Below are 27,500 nucleotides of genomic sequence, written 5' to 3'. Positions count from 1 at the left end.
AAAAAAAACTTAATTCAAAAAAACTTTTTTTTTCTGTGTCTCAGGAGGATATGACAATAAAGTAATTTGAAAACTACAAGTGATTTGAGAATCTTAAAATATTCTATGACTCATTGAATTCAATCACTAGAAATAAGAAGCGTATATAAAAACATTTCTTATATTGAAAAAAAAAAAAAAATCTGTTACCCAATATCTGTTTGGCTTATGTTTGATATTAAATGTCATTGTAAACTTTTATGAAGAGAGAGAGAGAGAATTTGACTTTTAAATACACCTTTATTGTAACAATTTAGTCTTGAATTATTCACATTTCATCCAACAATTATTATTATTTATTTTATTTTATTTTATTTTATTTTACACACATGTATATTTAAAAAGTCAACACCAATTAATTTCTCTCTTACTTTGGTAAACAGTCCACCAACTTATAGTATGCAAACTCTACTTTTAGTCTAGCTGCCACAAGCCCCAAAAACATAGGAACCACACTTATTGCATTCTGCCCTAGAAGTTTATTGTTTATTTTTCTCTAGAAGTCCTTTTGAGAGAGAGAGAGAGAGAGAGAGAGAGAGAGAGAGTAGGAGGGGGTTATAGTGGAGTTGAGTTCGGGACTGCAGCGCCCGTCGCTCCGCTGGTATTCCAGGAATGTGTTGATCATGGCGGCCGCAGTGAAGCCCGTGAGGAGCGGATTGCTGGAGCTCCGCGTTACCGTTCACCACTGGATCCGCGTGCTTGCCACTCTCAGCGAGGACTCGTTCACCGTGAGTCCCGGAGAAACCGGCGAGGAGACCGGGAACAGCTGCTCGCCCGCGCCCGGAGCAGTTAACGGGGATCCGGCGAACCTCAGCGCCTCCCCGGTACCGGACACCATCACCAACGTCAAGCGAACCGTCAGAGTCACCAAACAAGAAGTCGGAGGACTCGGAATAAGTATTAAGGGTAAGACGACTAGTTTATATCGGTTATCAAAGTGTTAATAAACTTATTCTTCCTGAAGAGTTTGGAAACACTTTATGAATCATTCAGGATTCATAAATATTATATGCTGTATTTTAAACCACTACTTCAGATCTTTTAAAATAATTTATTGTTATTTAAATCTTGGTTTCTTGGAAATGTAGGCTATGGATTTCTTTTAAGTAGCCTATTCGTGGTAAAGTTATGGTAACAGATGGTAATAAGCCTATTAAAATAAAACCGATATAACAAAACTGATACCGATTATGTAAAAACGTTTATGTAAATATCGGGGAAATATCGGTAAAACCGACTAACGGTTGATCACTAGTTGTATGGGGTTTCCAAGAATACTATGGTAGCAAAATGTAAAAAAAATAAATAAATAAAAAACAGTATTATTGTACTTTGTGCTAATTTTTTGTAATCCATGGCAATATGGTCTCAATTCTGAGACATAAAATCTTGGAGTGCCATAAAAATATAGTACATTAATTTCAGTACCATGGTATTATCTTCTTGCACTTTGGTGGCACTACAGTATCCTATCTTTTGGGTTTCTCGTTATTTTTAGTATCTTAAAACTGTGACAGCTGTCACATTAATTGAAGACCTTAGAGAAACTACATTTGACCACCATATAAGTTCTGATGTTTTCTAATGATTTGCATGATGTTGCGTTACGGTTAGTGAATCATGCAGTATGTGTGTGTTCTCGGGGGTCGACAGCTGAGTGGAGAATTACCCATCATGCTCAGCTTGTCTCTGGCTTCAGATGAAAGCTGTGGAACAAGAGCAGAGAAGAGTATGGTGCTGTTTATTTTAGGGAGCCATAGAGGGACGACCTTGCCTTGAGTCTGAAGTGCAGTTGTACGTCTATATTTACAGTGCCAGAGTCTTTGGACCCGTCGTTTGTAAAGAAAGAGGGCTTTAGTTTTCAATCTTTCAGATCCCTCAAATATGATCATCCTCATGCAAGGAAGCCCCAGGCTAAAATTTAAAAGGCAATTATATATTTTCGTTTATTAAGGCCCAAATTGTACTGTGAAAAAGTAGTTATAAATATTTTAAAATATAATTTTTTTAGTTTCTATTATGTTACATTATTTCAAATAAAATAAAAAATTCAACACACTATAGTACTGTTCTGTAGGGATGCACCGATATGAACATTTTGGCCAGTACCGATAACCGATAATTCTTTATATTTAAAAGCCGATAACCGATATATTGGCCGATAAATCTAAATCCAAATTTTTATGTAATTTTTGAGAGCCTGAATACAAAAACTAAAGTTTCACCATTAAAATCCATGTCCCAAGCACACAATTATACTGTTCTTATTGTAATTGTATGTACAGTAGCCGATATGCCAGGCTTGCGCTGCACATGTTGCACTTCACTGTATTTTCCTTTTTTGAAGTGATTCCAATCATATTTCAAGCAATTTAAAACCATCATGTTGAACAGTGCGCATCTGAAGTGTCTCAGCTTAAGGAAATGATACATTATTTATTGGCATTAATATATCGGCCAGATTTTCTTATCGAGCCGATAACGCTAACATTAAAAATTAACCGATATCGGCCGATACCAATATTGTGGTCGATATACCGTGCATCCCTACTCTACTGTATTATTTAATTATTTAAATAATTCATATTATTTACATTTTTTATACATTTTCCTATTTATTTTAATTCAATTTATTTTTTTATTTTTTATTTTTTTTACATGTTTTTCTTGAAACGTTTTTATAAGTTTGGCACATGAAAACTTAACAGCTCCTCTTCTCTTCTAAGAACTCTTTGCTTGGGTTTGTATTTTTTATTTTTTGTCTCAAGCCTGAAATTATCCAACTAGAATTTGATTACTCTTATTCTAGTTTATTCTTTATAGGTCTATTGGATGTTGGAATGTCAAGTTTAATTTAGGTATTTCCCTCAAACGTAGTTGATTTTATTACAGATATTTTGCCATGTCAGGTGTGCGTTGCATTTTCAGCATGGCCACAAGGGGCGCTATTGCAGGTGTGTTTATGGACCAAATCAGCGATTCTCAACTTTTTTGTCAGACAAACCACTTAAATGTGAAATATTTATGTGAAGTGCTTAGATTTTAATATTTGAATTATTTACCAACACATTTGCATATTCTCGATGCTGTGATGATCGATATTGGTCAAATGACATAAACAGATAAACATTCAGAAAGTGTTTTATTTTTATTTATTTTTAAATTATTCATTTATTGGGCTGCACAAATCATATTGCAATTATTTAGTCATATATGGGGATTTTAACTGTGGTATGGCATTTCATCTTATATGATCATAACATTTCATATTGCTGCTGCTGTAACCAACAAAACAAACATTTAGTTTTATTGCATGTACGTAAGTGATGGCCCCACTGCTCTTTTTCATTAACGTTCTGCCATGTTGTTGTGAATTAGTTTTATTGCTCAGGATTATTACAGGCAGCTCCAGAAATAACCTGTGTGATGTACCGGTTATGATGGTGAGGCCAGGACTGGAAAGAGGGGGAACTCGGGGGGGGGGAATGTCACAATTTTTATCAGGAAATGTTCTTCCCTCAAATCATGCAGCCCTGCTTGTAACACAATTCTGATGTAACACTGACATCCAAAAGCCTTGTTAATTTTTTATTTATTTAATTATTTTTACAAATTTATTTTATAATATTTCCCCCAAACTTTTGAATAATTATATTATTTAATAATTTAACAGTCACTACAATATTTACTGCTATTTTTCTAAAAACTAATTTCTTATTTTACAGTGCAATAGTATTATTATAATAGTGATATTTCTTATTTTGTTTAATATTTTATTTTACAATAATAATTATATGTATTAATAATAAAATAAGTAGTAATTTATAATTACATTTTTGCCCAAATTGTGTATAATTATATTGATATATAATCACAAAAATGTTGCCCTGATTCTGTAATCCTACAAAAAGCTCAGCAAACCTGGAGCTCTTAAAAAATATATAAAAAAATAATAATAATTTTGTAATTTTTTTTCAGGAAATGTTCTTCCCTCAAATCATGCAGCCCTGCTTGTGACACAATTCTGATGTAACACTGACATCCAAAAGCCTTGTTCATTTTTTATTTATTTAATTATTTTTTTACATTTATTTTATAATATTTCCCCCAAAATGTTGTATAATTATATTATTTAATAATTTAACAGTCACTACAATATTCACTGCTATTTTTCTAAAAACTCATTTCTTATTTTACAGTGCAATAGTATTATTATAATAGTGATATTTCTTATTTTATTTTACAATAATAATTATAATATGTATTAATAATAAAATAAGTATTAATTTATAATTACATTTTTGCCCAAATTGTGTATAATTATATTGATATATAATCACAAAAATGTTGCTCTGATTCTGAAATCCTACAAAAAAGCACAGCAAACCTGGAGCTCTTAAAAAAATAAAAATAAAAAAAAATAATTTTGTAAAATTTTTTCAGGAAATGTTCTTCCCTCAAATCATGCAGCCCTGCTTGTAACACAATTCTGATGTACACTGACATACAAAAGTCTTTTTAATTTTTTGGTTCAACTCACTCAAATTGTTATGCTGATAATATATGTTGAAATGAAAAGATTTGTGCGACATTAGCAGCGTTTTCTCTAGTGGTCTCAGACCTTTGAACACTGTGTTTGCACAAGAATGATGCAGTCAGCGTTGCATTTCAGCATTAGTGTGTTTGTGCAGGACGTCCTGGCAGGGACTGCAGCGGGAAATGATTGATAACGTGCTGGAGCTCAAGCGGAGATACCGGAGGTTGCCAACAGTATCTGGCAGGAGCCGAGATCCCACCCGCATTCGCGTCGCATGTGTCTTTAAGGGTGAATAGGTCACTAGGATAGAAAGCAGATTAGGGGTACTTAGACGAGACCATTTCTGATACACGCTGACGATGCTGGTGAGGAAGAAGCTCACGGTCTCACAGTCAGCAAGTCTAAAACCTGGAACCACATATAAATGCTTTATGGTTTATACACACCCCTGTCCTTGAATTTCTAGATGTAAGTTTAAAGCGTACGAGCCTTTTGAGACCAGCTGCCTAATTCTCATTGGATATTTCATTCAGATGCTCGAGAAAGCCACAGACCGAACCATCATCCACTAAAGAAGATATATGTGCATCTGTGGTCTGTAATATTTGGAGCACACACCCCAGATCAAGGATGAAGACGATGAAATTTTGATTGATATTACAGTATTGCCCATAAATCACATCAAAGGCACATCAAAGTTGATTTAGAGTTGGAATGCAATTGTTCTGTATTTAGCAATGCATATATTTAACTAGTCTAGAACTAGACTTTTTGTATGTAATAATGATTTGTGTGGATAGTTAATGGCATTGTGTCTCCTCTGTGTTTGAACAGCACGATATTAGAAAAAACTGACTGTTTTCTGTAATTTTCTGCAATATACAGTATATTGCAATATGAAAAAAAATACAGTAATTTTCACCAGATTACTTGGATGTATATCTGAAAAGAATTAATCATTCTATGATTGGGGTGATTTTATTGGACAGTGCATCTGTGTAAAAAAAATAATAATAATTTTACAAAGCTGAAAAATTATATATATATATTTTGTGTGTGTGTGTGTGTGTGTGTGTGTGAACCATCCTCTTAGGTTTGAACAATTTGGGAAGAACACTGACTCAGTAACCATAAAGCGTACAGTTTTTATAATATGATTTTATTGTGATTAATAGCAAATAAAAAATATTATAACGAGAAATTAATTGCAATAATTCTATTATACTGCAAAATAAAAAATAGCATTTAATAAAACAAAATAGTACAGCTGTAAAATTACAATACTAATATTTACGTCTTAATTTCCTTATTTTAAAACATTAAACCATCAAGCTTTTATTTTGGCAGTTTGCCGACAGATATTTTCTCTGCCGGTTTCAGAGCGAAGCGCGGCACCTTTTGACAAATCAGGATTTGATTATCACTTGATTAAGCCATATTGCAAAATAAATTTTATTTTAATATATTGTGCAACCACAAATTGTACTCTCATAGTATTTTATAGTGCAACAGATTAACATGAGATGGGAAGGAATAGTTAGAATGGTATCCTCAGACTAAAATGCCACAAAATATATTTCACTTGCAATTTGTGCATGAAAGAATTGAAAATATTTACATAAAAAGTAATTTCATTTGAATAATTACTTATGCAACTTATGCATAAGTATAATTACTTATGAAAGAATTGAAAATATTTACATAAAAAGTAATTTCATTTGAATAATTACTTATGCATTATATACTCCAAAAATGATCTCTAAACACAATCTTTGTCTTTCCCAGAAAGAATCTGTCTGTCCTCCTCCATGTTCTCTTTAGTCTCGATGGCCATTTTAAGTTTCTGCCAGAACGCTCGAGTGTCTTCTCCAAGTTTGGGCCACCGTAGATACGTGCGTTTCTTCACTAGCTTCCGCATTCGGTAATACGGTGAAAGCTGGTGTGCGGGAATATCCTCAAGGAAAACTAGAACCAAAACGTCTTTCTGTTCATCGAAAAGTCTGAAGCTGGCCACCTGGATCTCATGCGAACACCAAACGCTTCTCAGGTAGTTGTGTGTGATCAGGCACACGGTTTTGCGGCTGTTATATATTCCGTCCATGATGTTGTCGATAATGGCCTTTCCTGGTTCGAAGTCTCTGTGGTGAATACACAATCTCAAGCCGTGCTCACCCTCCAGTTTGGGCACAAGCTCCTCCATGACCCATGGCTCCTCTTGAACATTGTAGGAAATGAAGGCGTCATATTGGAAACCAAGATGTTTTGTGGTTCGCTTCCTCTTTCTGTCATTGAGGAAAGCTAAGAAAAGGTAGTACGTATAGACCAGCTGCCACTTTAGGAAGTGGTAGATAAATGAAACGACTAGCGTGAGAATGACAATAGAAGAGCTGCAGATAAAGCAGATGAAGTCGTAATTCACATAGCAGGATTCAGTGTTGAAGGCTGCCAGATTTGTTCTGCTTAAAGAAAGGGGGTAGCGACACTCGTACCTGTTCAGGTAAAGCACCTGTGTGGCATTGTTTCCGGCAGCCCAGTCAATGAACCAAGCGTTATTACAGTCACACGTGAAGCTGTTGTTACGCAGATCAAGCAGTTTAAGTTGAGGAAGAGACTGGATGATGGTTTGGTTTATCAGTTGAAGGTCATTCGTACTGGCGTGTAGGCTTTTCAGACTGGAGAGGTTTGCGTCAACTAAGAAGTTCAAAGACTTGAGGTGAGATCGACCAAAACTGAGGAAATGTAGGCCTGATATTGGGTGGAAAAGCCTGGATGTCAAAGCATTTCTGTTGACAAAATGATTACTTGTCAAATCCAAGTAATAAAGATTAGGAGTGTAAGTGAACGTGTCCACATGCAAACACTCTACATTGACGTTCCCGGCAAATAAAGCTTTTAATTTTTTGAGACCTTTCAGGAGGTTTGAGGGCATGTGCTTTAAGCCTCTACGTTGACTATTAATCTTCAAAACTTTAAGTTCACTTAACATGGTGAACGGTGGGTTTCGTAGCTCCTCTTGACTCTCGTACGAGAAGTAATTGTTACCCAGATCTAATATTTGTAGGCGAGCCATAGCGGCGAACACCACACGGATTTTTAGAGTTCTTTCTGTGATTTTATTAGAATTAAGATGAATCTCTGCTAAGTTTATCAGTCCTTCAAAAGCATGTGGTTTAATTGTTAATATCTGATTATCTGAGAGATACAAGACCTGAAGGGAACGTAAAGCTTTAAATGAGAGATTTTCGAGCGTACTCAACTTATTGTTCATTAAATCTAGGTATCGTAAGTTTTGGGGGCCGTATGTGAAGGCGTCACCGAGCATTAACAAACTATTACCGCTCAAAATAAGCTCATCGAGATTCCCTAAATCCTTAAATACACATGCATTGATTGTTACAATTCCATTCTTATGCAAAAAAAGTTGCCTCAACTGTGTGAGGTTTGCAAAATCAGAGCAGTCGAGTTTTTCAATGTCGTTGAGATGAAGGTCGAGAAGCCGTAAGTTGGGGAGAACCTGAAGAGTGTCGTTCAGTTGCGTCAGAAGGTTGTTTTGTATACGTAACTCCGTCAAGTTGACTAGATGTTCAAATGACGATTTATACATTCTCAATACTCCATTGCTTCTTAGGTATAACTCATTCAGAAGTGAACATGGTCTTAACATGCGATCGGTAAGTATAGAAAGATGGTTTCCCTTGAAGCGGAGACCCCTCAGACTAGGTGAACATGCCTTTTGTAAAAGAGTCTCCACATTGAACTCCTTCAGATAATCCAGTGCCATCCAGGTCACAGAAGTGAAACTCTGCATTATATCACCCAGTTGTTTCTCTGCAATGAGATTCCTACTGAGGTTGAGAGCCTTAATCGTGTTCAGGAAGGCCTTGTCTAGAATTAACCAATCTAGAGTATCGTTCTGGAAACAGGCTGCCAAGTCCAAGTATTCAAGACCTGGAAAAATGTTTTCCGTAATCTTGAACATTGTCAAGGGGTTCAGTGATAGATCCAGCTTTTTCAAACCAAAGAGGGCTGATGGGATGTCGCTTGAGTTGAAAACACTGAAGTGATTCATTCCCAAGTAAAGTTCCTCCAAATGTGGAATTTGAAAAACAGACTGGAATCTGGAAATGTGCTTTAACTTGTTATTGGTAAGGTTTACAAACCTCAAGTTTGAAAGTGTTGCAAACGACTGGTTTTCAATCACCTCAAGGTAATTTGAGTCGAGTCTTAAATGGGACAGATTTGCAAGATGACTGAGCAGTTTTGTGGTCACAGCTTGTATTTTATTGTTGGACAGGTTGAGCTCTTCCAAGTTTGGTAGGTCACTCAATGCATTGTTGGTTATTTCAGATATCCTGTTGTGAGACATGTTTAAATTGATAAGGTTTGGAAGTCTGATAAAATCCCCTTCAATGATCCGAGTGATGGAATTGTAGGAAATATCCAAAACGACAGTGTTTTGTGGTAACGTTGAAGGTGTTCTCCTGTAGCCCATCCTACAGCACCTCACCTTCAAATGTTTAGAGTAGTCGAAAGGGAAATATATTGTGCAGTTACCTAGAGAAAACTCATCTGTCGGGGTTATGAGGACGCAACAGTTCAAAACGAAGAAAAACAAAGAACTTTTCCAAAGTTTGTCGTTTCTCATTTTGAAGTTTCCACGTTTACTTGCAATGTTTGAAATCTCTAATTAAAAGTCTGCATTGAATTGAGAAGGAGATTATGAGGCTTAAAATCGCAACAGATGAAAACTTCTTTAATTCTTAGGCTTGAATGGCCGTCTCAAACAGTATCTTGATCTTCCCCTGTAAGACAGATTTTTGTGCATAAAAACACATTATTCTTTAAAACTGTGCTATGAAAATTATGCATGAAAGTTCAATTTGTTACGATAGATCTGGTCTAATTTGCAATTAAAGACAAATGTATTTGGGTAGATTGTAAACTGCTTTTTTGTAAACATGTAAATTACAGTTTTATCAATTTTAAACTGCATTATTTAGTCATTCTCATGTTGTTGGTTCTTGGAACACAAAAGGTGAATTTTCATGTCAATATCCTGGTCATTCGTTCACATTTTGTAATACCAGTACCAAGACCAGCTTGTTACCATAACTTATAAATCTTGTCTAATTTGCAATTAAAGACAAATGCATTTGGATTGTAAACATGTAAACTACAGTTTTATCAAATTTAACTCTTTTTTTTGTCTCTATGACTGAAATATTTGTTTTTGTGCAATTAGATTGGCATATCAACTCTTAAAAGAATGACTTTGCCACCTGCTTGATCTAGTTATCAGTATAAAAAAAAATTCCTTACCAGTTTGTCCGTATTTTTTAGTGGCACCATGCAACCCATCAGAAAGTTTGAAAGAAGAAGCTATTTGAGTAAATCCTTTTGTGGTAATGCTGAACTTTACAGGATGAGGCGTCACTGTCACTTGCAGGCTTCTTCTTGATTTCAACAAAGATTGGTCATCTTTGTCAGCACATGATTAAAAAAAGACTTGTTAGACCACAGAGGCATTTTTACTAAGTTAATTGAAACTTACTTTTAGATGTACTGTGGCCAGTTGCACAATCTGTTACAAAAGTTAGTCATAAAACTTTCATAACTTCAGTTACATAAAAAATGTAGATTGGTCTATTGGTGTGTGGATAGTTAATGGCACCGTGTCTCCTCTGTGTTTGGACAGCACGATATTAGAAAAAACTGACAGTTTTGTTTTTTCTGCAATATTAATTAATATTAGTATATTGCAATATGAAAAAAAAATACAGTAATTTTCACCAGATTACTTGGATAACTATATCTGAAAAGAATTAATCATTCTATGATTGGGGTGATTTTGTTGGAGAGTGCATCTGTGTAAAAAATGTAAATAATTTTACAAAGCTGAAAAATTATTAAAAAATTTTTTGTGTGTGTGTGTGAACCATCCTCTTGGGTTTGAACAATTTGGGAAGAACACTGACTCAGCAACCATAAAGCGTACAGTTTTTATAATGTGATTTTATTGTGATTAATATTGAATAAAATATATTACAACCAGAAATAAATTGCAATAATTCTATTATACAGCAAAATAAAAAATAGCATTTAATAAAACAAAATAGTACAGCTGTAAAATTACAATACTAATATGTACGTCTTAATTTCCTTATTTTAAACATTAAACCATCAAGCTTTTATTTTGTCAGTTTGCCGACAGATAGTTTCTCTGCCGGTTTCAGAGCGAAGCGCGGCACTGTGTTCATTTACGATTTGATTATCACTTGATTAAGCCATATTGCAATATCAATTTTATTTCAATATATTGTGCAACCAAAAATTTTACTCTCATAGTATTTTATAGTGCAACAGATTAACACGAGATGGGAGGGAATAGTTAGAATGGTATCCTCAGACTAAAATGCCACAAAATATATTTCACTTGCAATTTGTGCATGAAAGAATTGAAAATATTTACATAAAAAGTAATTTCATTCATTATATACTCCAAAAATTATCTTTAAACACAATCTTTGTCTTTCCCAGAAAGAATCTGTCTGTCCTCCTCCATGTTCTCTTTAGTCTCGATGGCCATTTTAAGTTTCTGCCAGAACGCTCGAGTGTCTTCTCCAAGTTTGGGCCACCGTAGATATGTGCGTTTCTTCACTAGCTTCCGCATTCGGTAATACGGTGAAAGCTGGTGTGCGGGAATATCCTCAAGGAAAACTAGAACCAAAACGTCTTTCTGTTCATCGAAAAGTCTGAAGCTGGCCACCTGGATCTCATGCGAACACCAAACGCTTCTCAGGTAGTTGTGTGTGATCAGGCACACGGTTTTGCGGCTGTTATATATTCCGTCCATGATGTTGTCGATAATGGCCTTTCCTGGTTCGAAGTCTCTGTGGTGAATACACAATCTCAAGCCGTGCTCACCCTCCAGTTTGGGCACAAGCTCCTCCATGACCCATGGCTCCTCTTGAACATTGTAGGAAATGAAGGCATCATATTGGAAACCAAGATGTTTCGTGGTTCGCTTCCTCTTTCTGTCATTGAGGAAAGCTAAGAAAAGGTAGTACGTATAGACCAGCTGCCACTTTAGGAAGTGGTAGATAAATGAAACGACTAGCGTGAGAATGACAATAGAAGAGCTGCAGATAAAGCAGATGAAGTCGTAATTCACATAGCAGGATTCAGTGTTGAAGGCCGCCAGATTTGTTCTGCTTAAAGAAAGGGGGTAGCGACACTCGTACCTGTTCAGGTAAAGCACCTGTGTGGCATTGTTTCCGGCAGCCCAGTCAATGAACCAAGCGTTATTACAGTCACACGTGAAGCTGTTGTTATGCAGATCAATCACTTTAAGTTGAGGAAGAGACTGGATGATGGTTTGGTTTATCAGTTGAAGGTCATTCGTACTGGCGTGTAGGCTTTTCAGACTGGAGAGGTTTGCGTCAACTAAGAAGTTCAAAGACTTGAGGTGAGATCGACCAAAACTGAGGAGATGTAGGCCTGATATTGGGTGGAAAAGCCTGGATGTCAAAGCATTTCTGTTGGCAAGATTATTACTTGTCAAATCCAAGTAATTAAGATTAGGAGTGTAAGTGAACGTGTCCACATGCAAACACTCTACATTGACGTTCCCGGCAAATAAAGCTTTTAATTTTTTGAGACCTTTCAGGAGGTTTGAGGGCATGTGCTTTAAGCCTCTACGTTGACTATTAATCTTCAAAACTTTAAGTTCACTTAACATGATGAACGGTGGGTTTCGTAGCTCCACTTGACTCTCGTATGATAAGTAATTGTTACTCAGATCTAATATTTGTAGGCGAGCCATATCGGTGAAACCCGCACAGATTTTTAGAGTTCTTTCTGTGATTTTATTAAAATTAAGATGAATCTCTGCTAAGTTTATCAGTCCTTCAAAAGCATGTGGTTTAATTGTTAATATCTGATTATCTGAGAGATACAAGACCTGAAGGGAACGTAAAGCTTTAAATGAGTGATTTTCGAGTGTACTCAACTTATTGTTCATTAAATCTAGGTATCGTAAGTTTTGGGGGCCGTATGTGAAGGCGTCACCGAGCATTAACAAACTATTACTCCTCAAAATAAGCTCATCGAGATTCCCTAAATCCTTAAATACACATGCATTGATTGTTACAATTCCATTCTTATGCAAAAAGAGTTGCCTCAACTGTGTGAGGTTTGCAAAATCAGAGCAGTCGAGTTTTTCAATGTCGTTGAGATGAAGGTCGAGAAGCCGTAAGTTGGGGAGAACCTGAAGAGTGTCGTTCAGTTGCGTCAGAAGGTTGTTTTGTATACGTAACTCCGTCAAGTTGACTAGATGTTCAAATGACGATTTATACATTCTCAATACTCCATTGTCTCTTAGGTATAACTCATTCAGAAGTGAACATGGTCTTAACATGCGATCGGTAAGTACAGAAAAATGGTTTCCCTTGAAGCGGAGACCCCTCAGACTAGGTGAACATGCCTTTTGTAAAAGAGTCTCCACATTGAACTCCTTCAGATAATCCAGTGCCATCCAGATCACAGAAGTGAAACTCTGCATTATATCACCCAGTTGTTTCTCTGTAATGAGATTCCTACTGAGGTTGAGAGCCTTAATCGTGTTCAGGAAGGCCTTGTCTAGAATTAACCAATCTAGAGTATCGTTCTGGAAACAGGCTGCCAAGTCCAAGTATTCAAGACCTGGAAAAATGTTTTCCGTAATCTTGAACATTGTCAAGGGGTTCAGTGATAGATCCAGCTTTTTCAAACCAAAGAGGGCTGATGGGATGTCGCTTGAGTTGAAAACACTGAAGCGATTCATTCCCAAGTAAAGTTCCTCCAAATGTGGAATTTGAAAAACAGACTGGAATCTGGAAATGTGCTTTAACTTGTTATTGGTAAGGTTTACAAACCTCAAGTTTGAAAGTGTTGCGAATGACTGGTTTTCAATCACCTCAAGGTAATTTGAGTCGAGTCTTAAATGGGACAGATTTGCAAGATGACTGAGCAGTTTTGTGGTCACAGCTTGTATTTTATTGTTGGACAGGTTGAGCTCTTCCAAGTTTGGTAGGTCACTCAATGCATTGTTGGTTATTTCAGATATCCTGTTGTGAGACATGTTTAAATTGATAAGGTTTGGAAGTCTGATAAAATCCCCTTCAATGATCCGAGTGATGGAATTGTAGGAAATATCCAAAACGACAGTGTTTTGTGGTAACGTTGAAGGTATTCTCCTGTAGCCCATCCTACAGCACCTCACCTTCAAATGTTTAGAGTAGTCGAAAGGGAAATATATTGTGCAGTTACCTAGAGAAAACTCATCTGTCGGGGTTATGAGGACGCAACAGTTCAAAACGAAGAAAAACAAAGAACTTTTCCAAAGTTTGTAATTTCTCATTTTGAAGTTTCCACGTTTACTTGCAATGTTTGAAATCTCTAAGCAAAAGTCTGCATTGAATTGAGAAGGAGATTATGAGGCTTAAAATCGCAACAGATGAAAACTTCTTTAATTCTTAGGCTTGAATGGCCGTCTCAAACAGTATCTTGATCTTCCCCTGTAAGACAGATATTTGTGCATAAAAACACATTATTCTTTAAAACTGTGCTATGAAAATTATGCATGAAAGTCCAATTTGTTACCATAGATCTGGTCTAATTTTCAATTAAAGACAAATTGTATTTGGGTAGATTGTAAACTGTTTTTTTTGCAATCATGTAAATTACAGTTTAATCAATTTTAAACTCCTTTTTTTTATCTTCCATTATTTAGTCATCCTCATGTTGTTGGTCCTTGGAACACAAAAGGTGAATTTTCATGTCAATATCCTGGTCATTCTTTCACATTTTGTAATATCAGTACCAAGACCAACTTGTTACCATAACTTTTAAATCTTGTCTAATTTGCAATTAAAGACAAATGCATTTGGATTGTAAACATGTAAACTACAGTTTTATCAAATTTAAACTCCTTTTTTTGTCTCTATGACTGAAATGTTTGTTTTTGTGCAATTAGATTGGCATATCAACTCTTAAGAGTATGACTTTGCCACCTGCTTGATCTAGTTATCAGTATAAAAAAAAATATTCCTTACCAGTTTGTCCATATTTTTTAGTGGCACCATGCAACCCATCAGAAAGTTTGAAAGAATACGCTATTTGAGTAAATCCTTTTGTGGTAATGCTGAACTTTACTGGATGAGGCGTCACTGTCACACTATCTGCTTATTTGCAGGCTTCTTCTTGATTTCAACAAAGATTGGTCATCTTTGTCAGCACATGATTAAAAAAAGACTTATTAGACCACAGAGGCGTTTTTAGTAAGTTAAGAGAAACTTACTTTTAGATTTTTACTGTGGCCAGTTGCACAATCTGTTACAAGAGTTAGTCATAAAACTTTCATAACTTCAGTTACATAAAAAAATGTAGATTGGTCTAATTTTATAACCAGAAAGTAAGGCTGATTAGCTCTTACTAACTGCTAGTTGGTCATGCTAGTTCTTAAGACACAGACATAATGTCTATGTTTATGCAATGGTTCTCTTAGATGTTCTTGTTAATCTACAAGTAAAAACTTGGAAGAGAAATTTTAGTGTGTGCATATCAAAAAAATGTGGCTATTGTAATTTACCACATTTGTATGTTGTTTTACAGGCGGTAAAGAGAATAAGATGCCCATCCTGATCTCAAAGATCTTCAAAGGGCTGGCAGCGGACCAGACGGAGGCTCTTTACGTGGGCGATGCGATTTTGTCCGTGAACGGGAACGACCTCAGAGAAGCCACTCACGATGAGGCTGTACAGGCCCTGAAGAAAACAGGCAAAGAAGTCATTCTGGAAGGTAAGACAGAGCTGATTGTTTGGCTTGAAGGTATAGTTCAGCCAAAAGTGAAATTGATGTCATTATTTAGTCATCCTCGTGTTGTTGGTCCTTGGAACACAAAAGGTGAATTGTCATGTCTATAGCCGCTTTCCGACCAAGTAGTTACAGGAACTTAGTTATAGGAACTGTCCACTTCTAAACAGTTCTAAGAACTACTCTCCCCCAAACTCGGTTTTGCTGTTTGCGTTCGCACTGGCCAAGTGGCCATAGGAACTGGTAGGAGGGGTAAGGGAGTGACGCAAGCACGGTGACTTTTATTTTGACGGCGCTACGGACCTTTATTTTGGCGATGCTGAGAACGCCAGAGCAAACAATGCTCGCATTCTCTGTGTTTATTAGTTAGCGATCTGTCTAACAGTACTGTTTAATATGTTATTAGATAGAACTGTTATAGAAAGTAGACAGTATATGAAAAAAAGGTTATTAGCATATGCCGTGTGGTTGATATCCAGTGTTGCTAGCTGGGCAGATAAACATAATCATGTTTGACTTGGTCCCCTCAAAGTTGCATTGGATTTTCTCTTCAGCATAAAGGTTTAGAGACCCATCTATCACTGTTTTCCATGTTTGTTTAGTTAGTTTCTGGAGTAAATATATAGGCTATAATCTGTGTGTTTACATTATAACTGTTTTAAAAATGGCGGGTGCTGGTGTTCCGCATGCATTCGGTCAATCAGCGTACACTAACGTCACGGGTAGTTCCTATAGTGCTGGTTTAGACCCTACTCTGAAGTAGGAGCTAAATTAGTTCCTCCAAATGGAGTTCCTAGAACTAAAATCGTTCCTAGTTCCTGCGGTGCGAACACGCCAACATCCGGGTACTTTAGCCAATAGTTCTAGGAACTGTGAAAAGATTCCTCCGGTCGGAAAGCGGCTTCTGTCCTGGTCTTTACATTTTATACTACGAATAAATAAAGACTTGAGCTGTCAAGCTTCGAAATTAAAAACTTCATATGCATTTTTCTCTGCTGAAGTCATACTGTAAGGAAAAGGTCAAAATTTAAGTCATTATTCACTGGAAATCTAAAATCCTAACCTACTGTAACTTTCCTAAGCATTCATGAGAGAAGTAGTGACATCTAACACATGAACACAAAGTTTTTATAAGTCTGATGCAGATTTTTTATCATTAAAGGGTTAGTTCACCTCATTTCATTGCTGAAGCTCAAACGTGATGCGTAACACAAGACTGAACCTCATTGGTTCTTGCAGAAGCTCAAACGTGATGCGTAACACGAGACTGAACCTCATTGGTTCTTGCTGAAGCTCAAACGTGATGCGTAACACGAGACTGAACCTCATTGGTTCTTGCAGAAGCTCAAACGTGATGCGTAACACGAGACTGAACCTCATTGGTTCTTGCAGAAGCTCAAACGTGATGCGTAACACGAGACTGAACCTCATTGGCTCTTGCTGAAGCTCAAACGTGATGCGTAACACGAGAATTAACCTCATTGGTTCTTGCTGAAGCTCAAACGTGATGCGTAACACGAGACTGAACCTCATTGGTTCTTGCAGAAGCTCAAACGTGATGCGTAAGATGAGACTGAACCTCATTGGTTCTTGCTGAAGCTCAAACGTGATGCGTAACACGAGACTGAACCTCATTGGTTCTTGCTGAAGCTCAAACGTGATGCATAACACAAGACTGAACCTCATTGGTTCTTGCAGAAGCTCAAACGTGATGCGTAAAATGAGACTGAACCTCACTGGTTCTTGCAGAAGCTCAAACGTGTTGCATAACACAAGAATGGATTAATGGATTGATTCATATGGATTAATTTTACAATATCTTTATGAAGTTTTTGATGTGTCAGCAATGGTCTGAATTATTCATTCACCATGATTCCTTGAAACCTTGATCATCCACGCACAGTTAACTTTACTATCACTGAATTTGCACACAACCTCACACAAAACTATCATATGACTTCTATAGAGTCATATTCATCACTTATATGATCACTTATGGTATTTTTTGTGACTATGGAGCTTGACAGCCCCACTTCATATTCACATTTATTGTACTGAAAAGACCATGACATATATAAAAATAAAAATAACTTTTCTGTTGCCAAGAAGTAATTTCCCAAGAAACTAAAGTAATTTAGTTTTGTAACAATATAAGAGTGAGTAAATTCCTTTTCTGCAAGTGAGTGTCTGTCTGAGGCTGTCGATAGTTTGCATTTTAGTTTCCAACTTTGTATTGACAAACCCTAGCCTACTTTTTTTAGTTTGCATGCTGTTTCCATTTTCTCTTTCCCGTAGTGCAGAGGTCAGCAACCTTATTGACATGAAGAGATCAAATGGGATCTCTACCATAAGACCTCTGTAATTGCACAAGTGTTTGGAACTAAAATATCAGAGTACAAGTATATCAGTGAATGATAATTTGATTAATGCACATTTTTAAAAGGCTTGATGGGATCCATAATGGAAGATGGGCTATATAGTTTTTATGAGCCTGTGTGTGTGTGTGTGTGTGATACCCATAATGCCATATCAGCATTTTATCCCCTTTAAGAAGGCTCTTAAGAGCCAATGAAGCAAGAGTGAACTGTGTTTGCATGTAATGCTGCTCTCAGGTCCTTTGGGAAGGACCAACTTACGAGTTCAGAATTCATAATTACGATGAGATGGGCTTTCATAGTGTCAAGTTAATGTTGTGACAATTTCAGAATCAGAATCAAAATGAGCTTTAATGCGTGTTTAACACACAAGGAATTGGTCTTGGTGACATGAGCTTCCAGTGCAGAAAAAAAGTACAGACATACATAGGGATTAAAAAAGAATAAATTACCCAATAATAAAGAATAGACAATAAAATTAAATATAATGCTGTGCAATGCCATAATAAAAACATTGCGTCTCTTTGCCCCGCCCTCAAACACTGTAGTTGTATCTGAGACTGGAAGAGATTGGTTCGAGTTGTTTATGTCGAGTTTATGATGCTGTTTTCTGCTGAAATTCAAATATTCTAATGTAAGCGATCGGCCAATCACAATAGACTGTGCCTTCTGACCAATCAGAGCAGAGCAGGCTCTTGGAAAGGCGGGGTTTAGAGAGACTGAATCTTTGATCGAACTGTTTCAGACACTGAGAGAAAAGAGGGAATGTGTAATGGTGTATTATGAGAAAATTAAAGTGTTTTTTGACCTTGGATGCATGTAAACCTGTTGCAGGAGACTCCAAAACAAAATGAGGAACCTTTAAAATAACATAACAAGGGAACTTTATGCTTTGGTAATGTAAAGCCTTTTTACCAGGCCAAAAAGCCACATGAATTTTGAGAGACAGTTTGAGAGAGTCAGAACAGGAACGTTTGCAAGCATGAAAATTCCTGTCATCCACTGCAGATTTTCCCAAAGGCCTAATTTTTAAGGGGCTCATCACACACTCACACACACACACACGAGCAGCTCAGATTCTTGCAGTCGTTCTATCTCAGGGATTTACTCTCTTCTGCTTAGTGAGTTTTCTATGATCCTGTAATTGAGTGTTTGGTTCTCTCTGCACTTCTGCATCTTTCTTTTCTGCTCTCACACATTAGCCACTACATCTGCTACATTCACTCCTGTTTGATTCATTTCATAGGGGATAATACTGTGGATGTGGAGAAACATCTCTCAGAAAAACACATTAACACACACATTTAAAGTATGAATGATTTGTCCATGCACATCACCATTTTTTAACTTCATGTTCCTGGTAATCTTGAATGAGAATAAGTTCCTCTTGCAGCATCTCTTCTCTTCTCTGATGATGTGGGCGGGGCTATAACCTGACCTCACTCACATGAGATCAGCCAATAGCAAACCACAACCATCCAATCAATTCCTCACAGACAAAATCAAGCCCCGCCCACATTTGTTCTTGTTCCAGAAGTGTTTCACTCGGATATACGACACAATGGAGAAGAAAAGACGAGCGCAACTTCCCTTTAATGCTGACTTTAACTTAATCTCAAGGTCTGATCGTGCTTTACTCGTCCTCTTTATTTTCTCTGGCCAGTTTTGTCTCTCACACATTTCTGCTTACAGCTTAGTCACACACATTTCTATCTAGCGTTCTGTCATTCTTGTTGAGAGTGGGAAGATATTCTCCTGTGACATTTGAATCACATTATACATGAAGGTGTGTGACCTTCAGCTGCTCCAAATTCATTGACTATGAAATCCATCATTCATGGAAGAATATGTGTGTTTCTCTGTGTGTGTGTGTGTGTGTGTGTGTTTGTGAGTTTGAGTTCTTGTCTTGCTGACAAGGATCCTTTCTGTGCAAAATCTTCTGCGCCACATTTCCAGCCGGATTTAACGTTAAAAGTAAACAGATTCCTTCTGATTCCACATGTTAACAGCGTGTCCAAACCAGACGTGACACAACACGTTCCCAGGATTCTGTTCCTCACTGGAAGTTAAAATGCTGCATGACAAGACAAAATCTCAGCCAATAATACATTTTCATATCTAATATACTGGAAATATAATTTTCACTGTATCAATAGTTTTGCAAACACAAGCAAAAATACACTACCGTTCAGAAGATTTCTTTTGTTTTGAAATAAATTGAGTTTTATTCAACAAGGACGCAATAAACTGATCAAAAGTGATAGTACAGACATTTATAATGTTACAAAAGATTCTATTTCAAATTATTGCTGTGCTTTTGAACTTCTTATTCATCAAAGAATCCTGAAAAATCACAGTTTCCACAAAGATATGAATTGTTTTCAACATTGATAATAATCATTAATGTTCCTTGAGCATCAAATCATCATATTAGAATGATTTCTGAAGGATCATGTGACACTGAAGATAAAATTCAGCTTTGATCACAGGAATAAATTACACTTTACTATATACTCACATTGAAAACAGCTGTTTTAAATTGTAATAATATTTTAAAAAAAATACTGTATTTTAGATCAAATAAATGCAGCCCTGGTGAGCAGAAAATACTTATTTCAAAATTAATTTAAAGAAAACCAATTTTATAAAATCTTACAGATTCCAATCTTTTGAATTGTAGTGTAACTGTACATTATGTGTGCATTGCTACTGTATATCATACTGATTACTGTAACACATTATGATAAAGAACACATTATGCAATGATACATAATGCCATTTTGCATTTGAGTGCAATTTAAAGTGTGAACATGTAACTTTTACAAATGGACCATCAAGTCAAGCACATTGCATTGTGAGATACAGTACGCTCTGATCATGTACTACACATCAATCATCTGGGAATCCCATGCATGCATACAAGACATAAACTGTGTACAGTATACTGCAAAAATAGTATACCAGCGTGCGTAGATTGCTATTCTGAACACATGAAATGCCGAGACACCACGCCTGCTGCTCTCCTGAGACGGCTTCACTCCATCTCAGATCTTCATTCTTCTGGCCAAATTGAATATTTGCACTTAACTAAATTAAAATCATAAGCACTCGCAGCTGTTTTTATGGCTTTCAGTCAGGAAGTGAAGTCATGCCGTATTTCTGGGATGATGAAAGTGTGATATTCACTCATAGAAACATGAAAAATGTTTCTCTCTCCAGATAATTCAGTGAGATCAAGTGAGACGTTAATGAAAAGAAAAGCCTGTATTAGCTACTGACTGACCTGACTTTATCTACGCACACGCTGCTTATAGTAAACAGTTTAAATATGGAAACACACACACTTACGTTCAGTCTCTTGATTCTGAAATGCATTGACACTGAGATATTTTTAAACATGACTTAACCCAGTTAACAGAACGTTCTCACAAGGTTCTCTCAACATACGTTCTGTCAGTAACAATGATAAAACGTTCAATCAGAGTTATCTGGTCTTTAATAATGTTCTCAAAACTGTTATTACTTACTAAATGTTACTACTTGTTTCAGAACATTCAAAAGTAACATTCCCAAAATGTTTAAGAATTATAAAATGGAATGTTCCTTTAACATTCACTTAACCAAAAAAAAGTTTTTAAAATGTTTAAGAAATCTGGGAACATTCAGAAGAAGAAAAAAAAAGTATTCATAACTTAATTGGAATGTTAGCAAAACTTATTTCGGTAACACTTTACTTAAAGCCTTTATGTATAATGCATAATAAAGGTATTCTTTATGTATAATGCATTATATCTTTTCATAAACGATTGTAAAAATGCATGATAATATTTGTAGATTCCTTGTTACATCTGAAATTGGTTTTAATGCATTATACTTTCCAAAGGCAAAACACAAGTATCATATTGTATTATAACTGTATAGTTACAATTATTCATGAGATTACACAGTGTCTCATTAAAAGGCATAATAATTAATGCGTTAAAAATACTTTTAGAATCCTACCCATATATTTGCATTATAAAGGAATGTATTATAAATAGGTATTATGTATGTTCAGTATAATGCATTATATCCTTTCATAAAGGGATAGTTCACCCAAAAATGAAAATTCTGTCATCATATACTCTCCCTCAAGTTGTTCCAAACCTGTATGATTTCCTTTCTTCTGCTAAACACAAAAGACGATATTTTAAAGAAGGTTGGTAATTAAACAGTTGCTGGTCCCCATTGACATCCATAGTATTTTCTTTTCCTACTATGGAAGTCAATGGGGTCCATCAGTCGTTTGGTTACCGACTTTCTTCAAAATATCTTTTGTGTTTAGCAGAAGAAAGAAAGTCATACAGGTTTGGAACAACTTGAGGGAGAGTAAATGATGACAGAATTTTCATTTTTGGGTGAACTAGGGGAGCGCGGGGCACAACCTAACGCGGGGTTAGTTGTAACACGCTTGTTTTAAATACTTCCGCACATGCTTGGATGACGGAACTTTGTGTATTTACTAGTTGCCATATCAACACTATATAGAAAAAAAATTCCTCCAAATTTTTATTTTTTTTGGAAGATATCCATAGACATTTATTAAACCATAGCAAAAGTAAATTTCTTACTTAAGTTAATTTTTCATCTCTATTTTTTGTGTTTATTTAAAATAAGACAAATCTGATATTATTTTAATCTCCAAGATGTTATTTAACAGTTGAGATAGTTCTTTAATGCTTCGCTAACTAGCAGAAGACACTAGCAGGGTTTAAATCCCAGTTGTGCAGGCGGGGGCATGTTGTAACAATGTTCAGAAATGACTAATTATTTATTTGTTTTGAACTATGTTGTATAGCTGTGTTTTCATGTGTTCGTAGTCAAAACTCAAAAATGAGTTTATATTTAATTATTAAAAATTGCCATTATTTTATATGAAAAAGTTTTTTAAATCAAATCAAATCAAATCAAGTATATTTGTATAGCGCTTTTCACAATACAGATTGTATCAAAGCAGCTTCACAGTATTAAAATAAAATAATACAACAAAGTTTGTTTCTAGTGGAATTTATTGATTGATAGAATAAAATTAAATATCCCCAAAATATCCCCAACTGAGCAAGCCAAAGGCAACAGTGGCAAGGAACCGAAAAAACTCCATCAAGCGGCCTAATGGTGTCCTAAAACTCCATCAGGTGACCTAATGGAGAAAAAAAAAAAACCTTGGGAGAACCCAGGCTCAGTCGGGGGCCAGTTCTCCTCTGGCATTTATGAACTAGAGGCCGGATTGTAGTTTGAAACTGTGAGATTAACAATATTATATGAATGCCTGGCTGAAGAGATGCGTCTTTAATCTAGTTTTAAACTGGGAGAGTGAGTCCGAGCAACGAACAGTATCAGGAAGGCTATTCCAGAGTTTTGGAGCCAAATGTGAAAATGCTCTCCCTCCTTTGGTTGATCTGGATATCCTAGGTATGACCAAAAGCCTTGAATTTATTGATCTTAAAGAGCGCGATGGATTATAGGGTGATAGAAGATCCGTTAAATAGACTGGAGCTAAGCCGTTTAGGGCTTTATAAGTCAGTAGCAATACCTTGTAATTAATACGGAACTTTATAGGTAACCAATGTAGTGATGATAAAATCGGTGTTATATGATCATATTTTCTTGATCTAGTAAGAACTCTAGCGGCTGCATTTTGGACTAACTGTAGCTTGTTTATTGAGGATGCAGGACAACCGGCTAATAAAGCATTACAGTAATCTAGTCTCGAGGTCATGAATGCATGAACTAACTTTTCTGCATCAGAAACTGATAGCATGTTACATAGCTTAGCAATGTTTCTAAGGTGGAAAAAGGCTGTTTTTGTAACATACGAAATATGATTTTCAAAAGACAGGTTGCAGTCTAATATAACACCCAGGTCTTTTACTGTAGAGGATAAAGTAACAGGACATCCTACGATGTCAAAGTTGTATTGTGAGAGGTTCTGTGGGCGGTTTTTTGAACCGATAAGTATTACCTCTGTCTTGTCTGGATTTAATAATAGAAAATTACGCGTCATCCAATCTTTTATATCTTTAACACACTCTGTCAATTTGGATAATTTAGCGTTTTCATCCGGCCGTGATGAAATATATATTTGAGTGTCATCAGCATAACAATGGAAACTAATTCCATGTTTCCTTATAATATTTCCAAGTGGCAGCATATATATTGAGAATAACAAAGGGCCTAAAACAGATCCCTGCGGCACTCCATAGTTTACTGGAATTATGATCGATTTTTCTCCATTTAAATAGACAAAATGGTAGCGGTCTGATAAGTATGATCTAAACCAGCTTAATGCTTGTCCTTGAACACCAGTATAATTTTGTAGTCGATCTAAGAGTATTGTATGATCTATAGTATCGAACGCAGCACTTAGATCAAGTAAAACTAGTATTGAGATACAGCCTTGGTCAGATGCTAAAAGTAAATCATTTGTGATTTTAACGAGCGCAGTTTCAGTGCTATAATGCGGCCTGAATCCAGACTGAAACTTTTCATAGATATCATTTTCTTGCAAGAAAGAGCCCAGTTGAGTGGACACAACTTTTTCTAGTATTTTAGACATAAAAGGTAGATTTGAAATGGGTCTATAATTTGCTAGATTATGCGGGTCTAATTGTGGTTTCTTAATGAGAGGTTTTATCACTGCCAGTTTAAATGTTCTTGGAACATGACCTAAAGATAAAGACGAGTTAATAATATTGAGGAGAGGCTCTTCCACTACAGGTAACACTTCCTTCAGTAGTTTAGTTGGTATAGGATCTAATAAACATGTTGTTGTTTTAGATGAAGTGATAAGTTTATTTAACTCTTTTTGTTCTATAGTTGTAAAGCACTGTAATTGTTCTTGCGGGGAGATAATTGAGGCTGAATTATAAGGTGCGATTGAGGATTGAACGTTTACAATTGTGGTTCTGATGTTTTCTATTTTCTCAGTGAAGAAGTTCATGAAATCATTACTACTAAACTGTAACGGGATATTTTGTTCGGGTGACGTCTGTTTATTTGTTAGTCTAGCCACGGTGTTAAATAAAAACCTAGGATTGTTTTGGTTGTTTTCTATTAGTTTGCGGAGATGCTCAGCCCTGGCCGCTTTTAGGGCCTTTTTATAACGTGACATACTGTCTTTCCACGCGATTCTAAAGACCTCTAAATTAGTTTGTTTCCATTTACGCTCTAAATTACGGGTTTCTCTCTTTAGAACATGCGTAGTATTGTTGTACCATGGTGCTTTAATTTTCTCTGTGACCTTTTTTAATCTAACGGGTGCAGCAACATCCAATGTTCTAGAGAGAATGGTGCTCATAGTGCTAGTTAGTTCTTCTAGTTCATCTGTTTGTTTTGGTTCAGGCAGCAGCTGAGACAGATCAGACAAGCAACTCGAGAAATTGTATTTTATTTAGAAAATATTTTAGTTTGTTTTGTATATTTTTTTTATTAGATCAGATAACATTTTAAGCTGTCATATGTTATGTTACAATGTGCCCCTGCACATGTTACAATGTACCCCACCTATGGGGCATGTTGTCACATTTCACTTCCATTCTTTCGGGGTATATCAAGAAAAAAGTATATACTGTATTAATAAAACAAAAACACATAATTGTACTAGACATGTGGGAAATTAATGTGGGAAAAAATAAATACTCTGAACCATAAGTAGATTTACACAAACTGAGAAAGTCAAAAAGCGTTACTTTGTGCCCCGCTCTCCCCATCCCTTTAAACATTTTTTTTAGCTAGTTTTAATGCATTATACTTTCTAAAGGCATAACATTATTATATTGCATTATAAATGTGGTTACAAATATTCATGAGATCACACAATGCATCATAATGTGCAATATAAATTATATTAAAGAAATTCTATAAAGCTGCTTTGAAACGATATGTATTGTGAAAATTGAATTGAATTATAAGGCATAATTAATGCATTAAAAAATACTTTTAGAACGCTACCCATATTTTAGTTAGCTGAGAAGTGCGCACACACTTTTTGGGACTACATCAGTGTGTGTCCTGTGGTTCTGCGTGTGTTTTCAGGAACATTTTTGTGTAGGCGATGAGCGGCATTCCTGGCACAGCGTGTTTCGGGAGTCACAGTGTATAGCCAATCCGATGGATTCCCGACGCTCCCACGGAAACCAGAGGGCCAGGGCCGGGCCGTCGGGATCTGTTGTCTTTGACGTGGCTCCAGGTTCTTGTGTTTGTCCAGTCAGGCATCAAGAACAACTGCATGCTTCCCTGTCGCCCGATCCGGGCCTCGGCACCTGGAAACAGAGCGACCCGAGGCTCCAGCTGGAAAAATCTGCATCTCGTCTTTTAAAGGATGAGCGCTTTGTGTCCCAAAGGCCAGGAATGTAGATGTTTAGATCAGCAGTGGCAGCACAGGCAGATTTATATCCGGGGTTTCTTTTGCCTTCACTGTGTGTGTAACGGTTAAACCCACAAACACTTCAGGCGAGAACACTGGGAAAAACAAGAACGCCGTTTCTATTTAAATATGTGTGAAATTTAAATGCAGTTTGTGAGTGAAAATGGTTTCCACACCATGTATAATAATAATGCATTGCTTTTTCTTTCGCTTAATATGTTTCAGTGAAGTATCAATGTTGTTTGTCTTAAACAATCCTTTGGAGAAAGAAACAAATGAATTACTTGTGATCAAATATACAGGATTTACTACTAAACATTTTCACAAATAATTACACGGAAATGGCGAGTAACATCAAATTAAACATGAAATTTTGAAGTAGAAAGAATGAAGTGTTCACGCCACAAATATAACTATAACGATAACAACACAAATAATATGAGACCCTGGATCACAAAACGAGTCGCACGGGTTTATCTGTGGCAATATCCAACAATACATTGTATGGGTCAAAATTATTGATTTTTCTTTTATGCCAAAAATCATTAGGATATTAAGTAAAGATCATGTTCCATGAAGATATTTAGTAAATTTCCTACTGTAAATATATAAAACATTTATTTTTGTGAGTGAATGCAGCACAATCGCGAACATAAATGCACAACTTTAAAGGAGATTTTCTCAATGTTTTGATTTTTTTGCACCGTCAGATTCCAGATTTACAATAGTTGTATCTCGACCAAATATTGTCATATCATAACAAACCACACATCATTGGAAAGCTTATTTATTCAGCTTTCATGTGATGTATAAATCTCAATTTCATAAAATTTCATACACCCATGTGACTGGTTCTGTAGACACATTTACACATTTTTTTCCAGCTGATGAAGGATAAAAACATTGACAGCCAATCAGAATCCACCCTGCTTTAAGAGCTCGAGCATTTAAAGCGACACACGACAAAACTGCAGCGCTGATAATAAACAGGCTGTGTCCGACATCGCCACCTATACCCTTAAATAGGACACTACTTTTAACCATAGTGGACGTTTTCAAGTGCACTCATTCAATCCCATAATGCACCGCAATAACGAGTGTACAACTGATGTACACTCAACGGCTAGAGAATACCCATAATGCACTGCGAGGGTCATGCCGAATGAGTTCCCGCGTCTGAATCATCCATCTGTCCGTTTTCCAAACCTCTGGTCCAACTACAGCGTAATATCATACATTCAGTTTACTGTAATAAGGTTTATACCTGCTAGTTTCCATGACAGAGCTCAAGATA

General features: G+C 36.2%; 3 protein-coding genes across 3 annotated transcripts in view; 1 reads left to right on the top strand and 2 right to left on the bottom strand.

Annotated features, from left to right (window-relative positions):
- Window positions 1-577: 577 nt before the first annotated feature.
- The window catches only part of snta1 (syntrophin, alpha 1), a 40,040-nt gene continuing 13,117 nt past the window's right edge, over window positions 578-27,500 (top strand). The window contains exons 1-2 of the mRNA XM_084129117.1: window positions 578-945; window positions 15,227-15,412. Of these exons, the coding sequence (XP_083985243.1) occupies window positions 663-945; window positions 15,227-15,412 (469 nt within the window). The 5' untranslated portion in view covers window positions 578-662. The remainder of the gene's footprint in view (window positions 946-15,226; window positions 15,413-27,500) is intronic.
- LOC311092405 (uncharacterized protein) lies at window positions 5,731-9,329 on the bottom strand. Its single transcript, XM_084129102.1, has one exon. The coding sequence runs from the start codon at window positions 9,219-9,221 to the stop codon at window positions 6,336-6,338; it is 2,886 nt and encodes a 961-aa protein (XP_083985228.1). The 5' UTR covers window positions 9,222-9,329; the 3' UTR covers window positions 5,731-6,335.
- LOC311092406 (uncharacterized protein) lies at window positions 10,948-14,074 on the bottom strand. Its single transcript, XM_084129103.1, has one exon. It carries the CDS (start codon window positions 13,971-13,973, stop codon window positions 11,088-11,090), a length of 2,886 nt encoding a protein of 961 aa, XP_083985229.1. The 5' UTR covers window positions 13,974-14,074; the 3' UTR covers window positions 10,948-11,087.

The sequence above is a fragment of the Abramis brama genome (assembly GCF_963993115.1).
Source record: "Abramis brama genome assembly, chromosome: 11".
Lineage (NCBI taxonomy): Eukaryota > Metazoa > Chordata > Actinopteri > Cypriniformes > Leuciscidae > Abramis > Abramis brama.
This window is presented reverse-complemented; position numbering and strand designations above follow the sequence as displayed.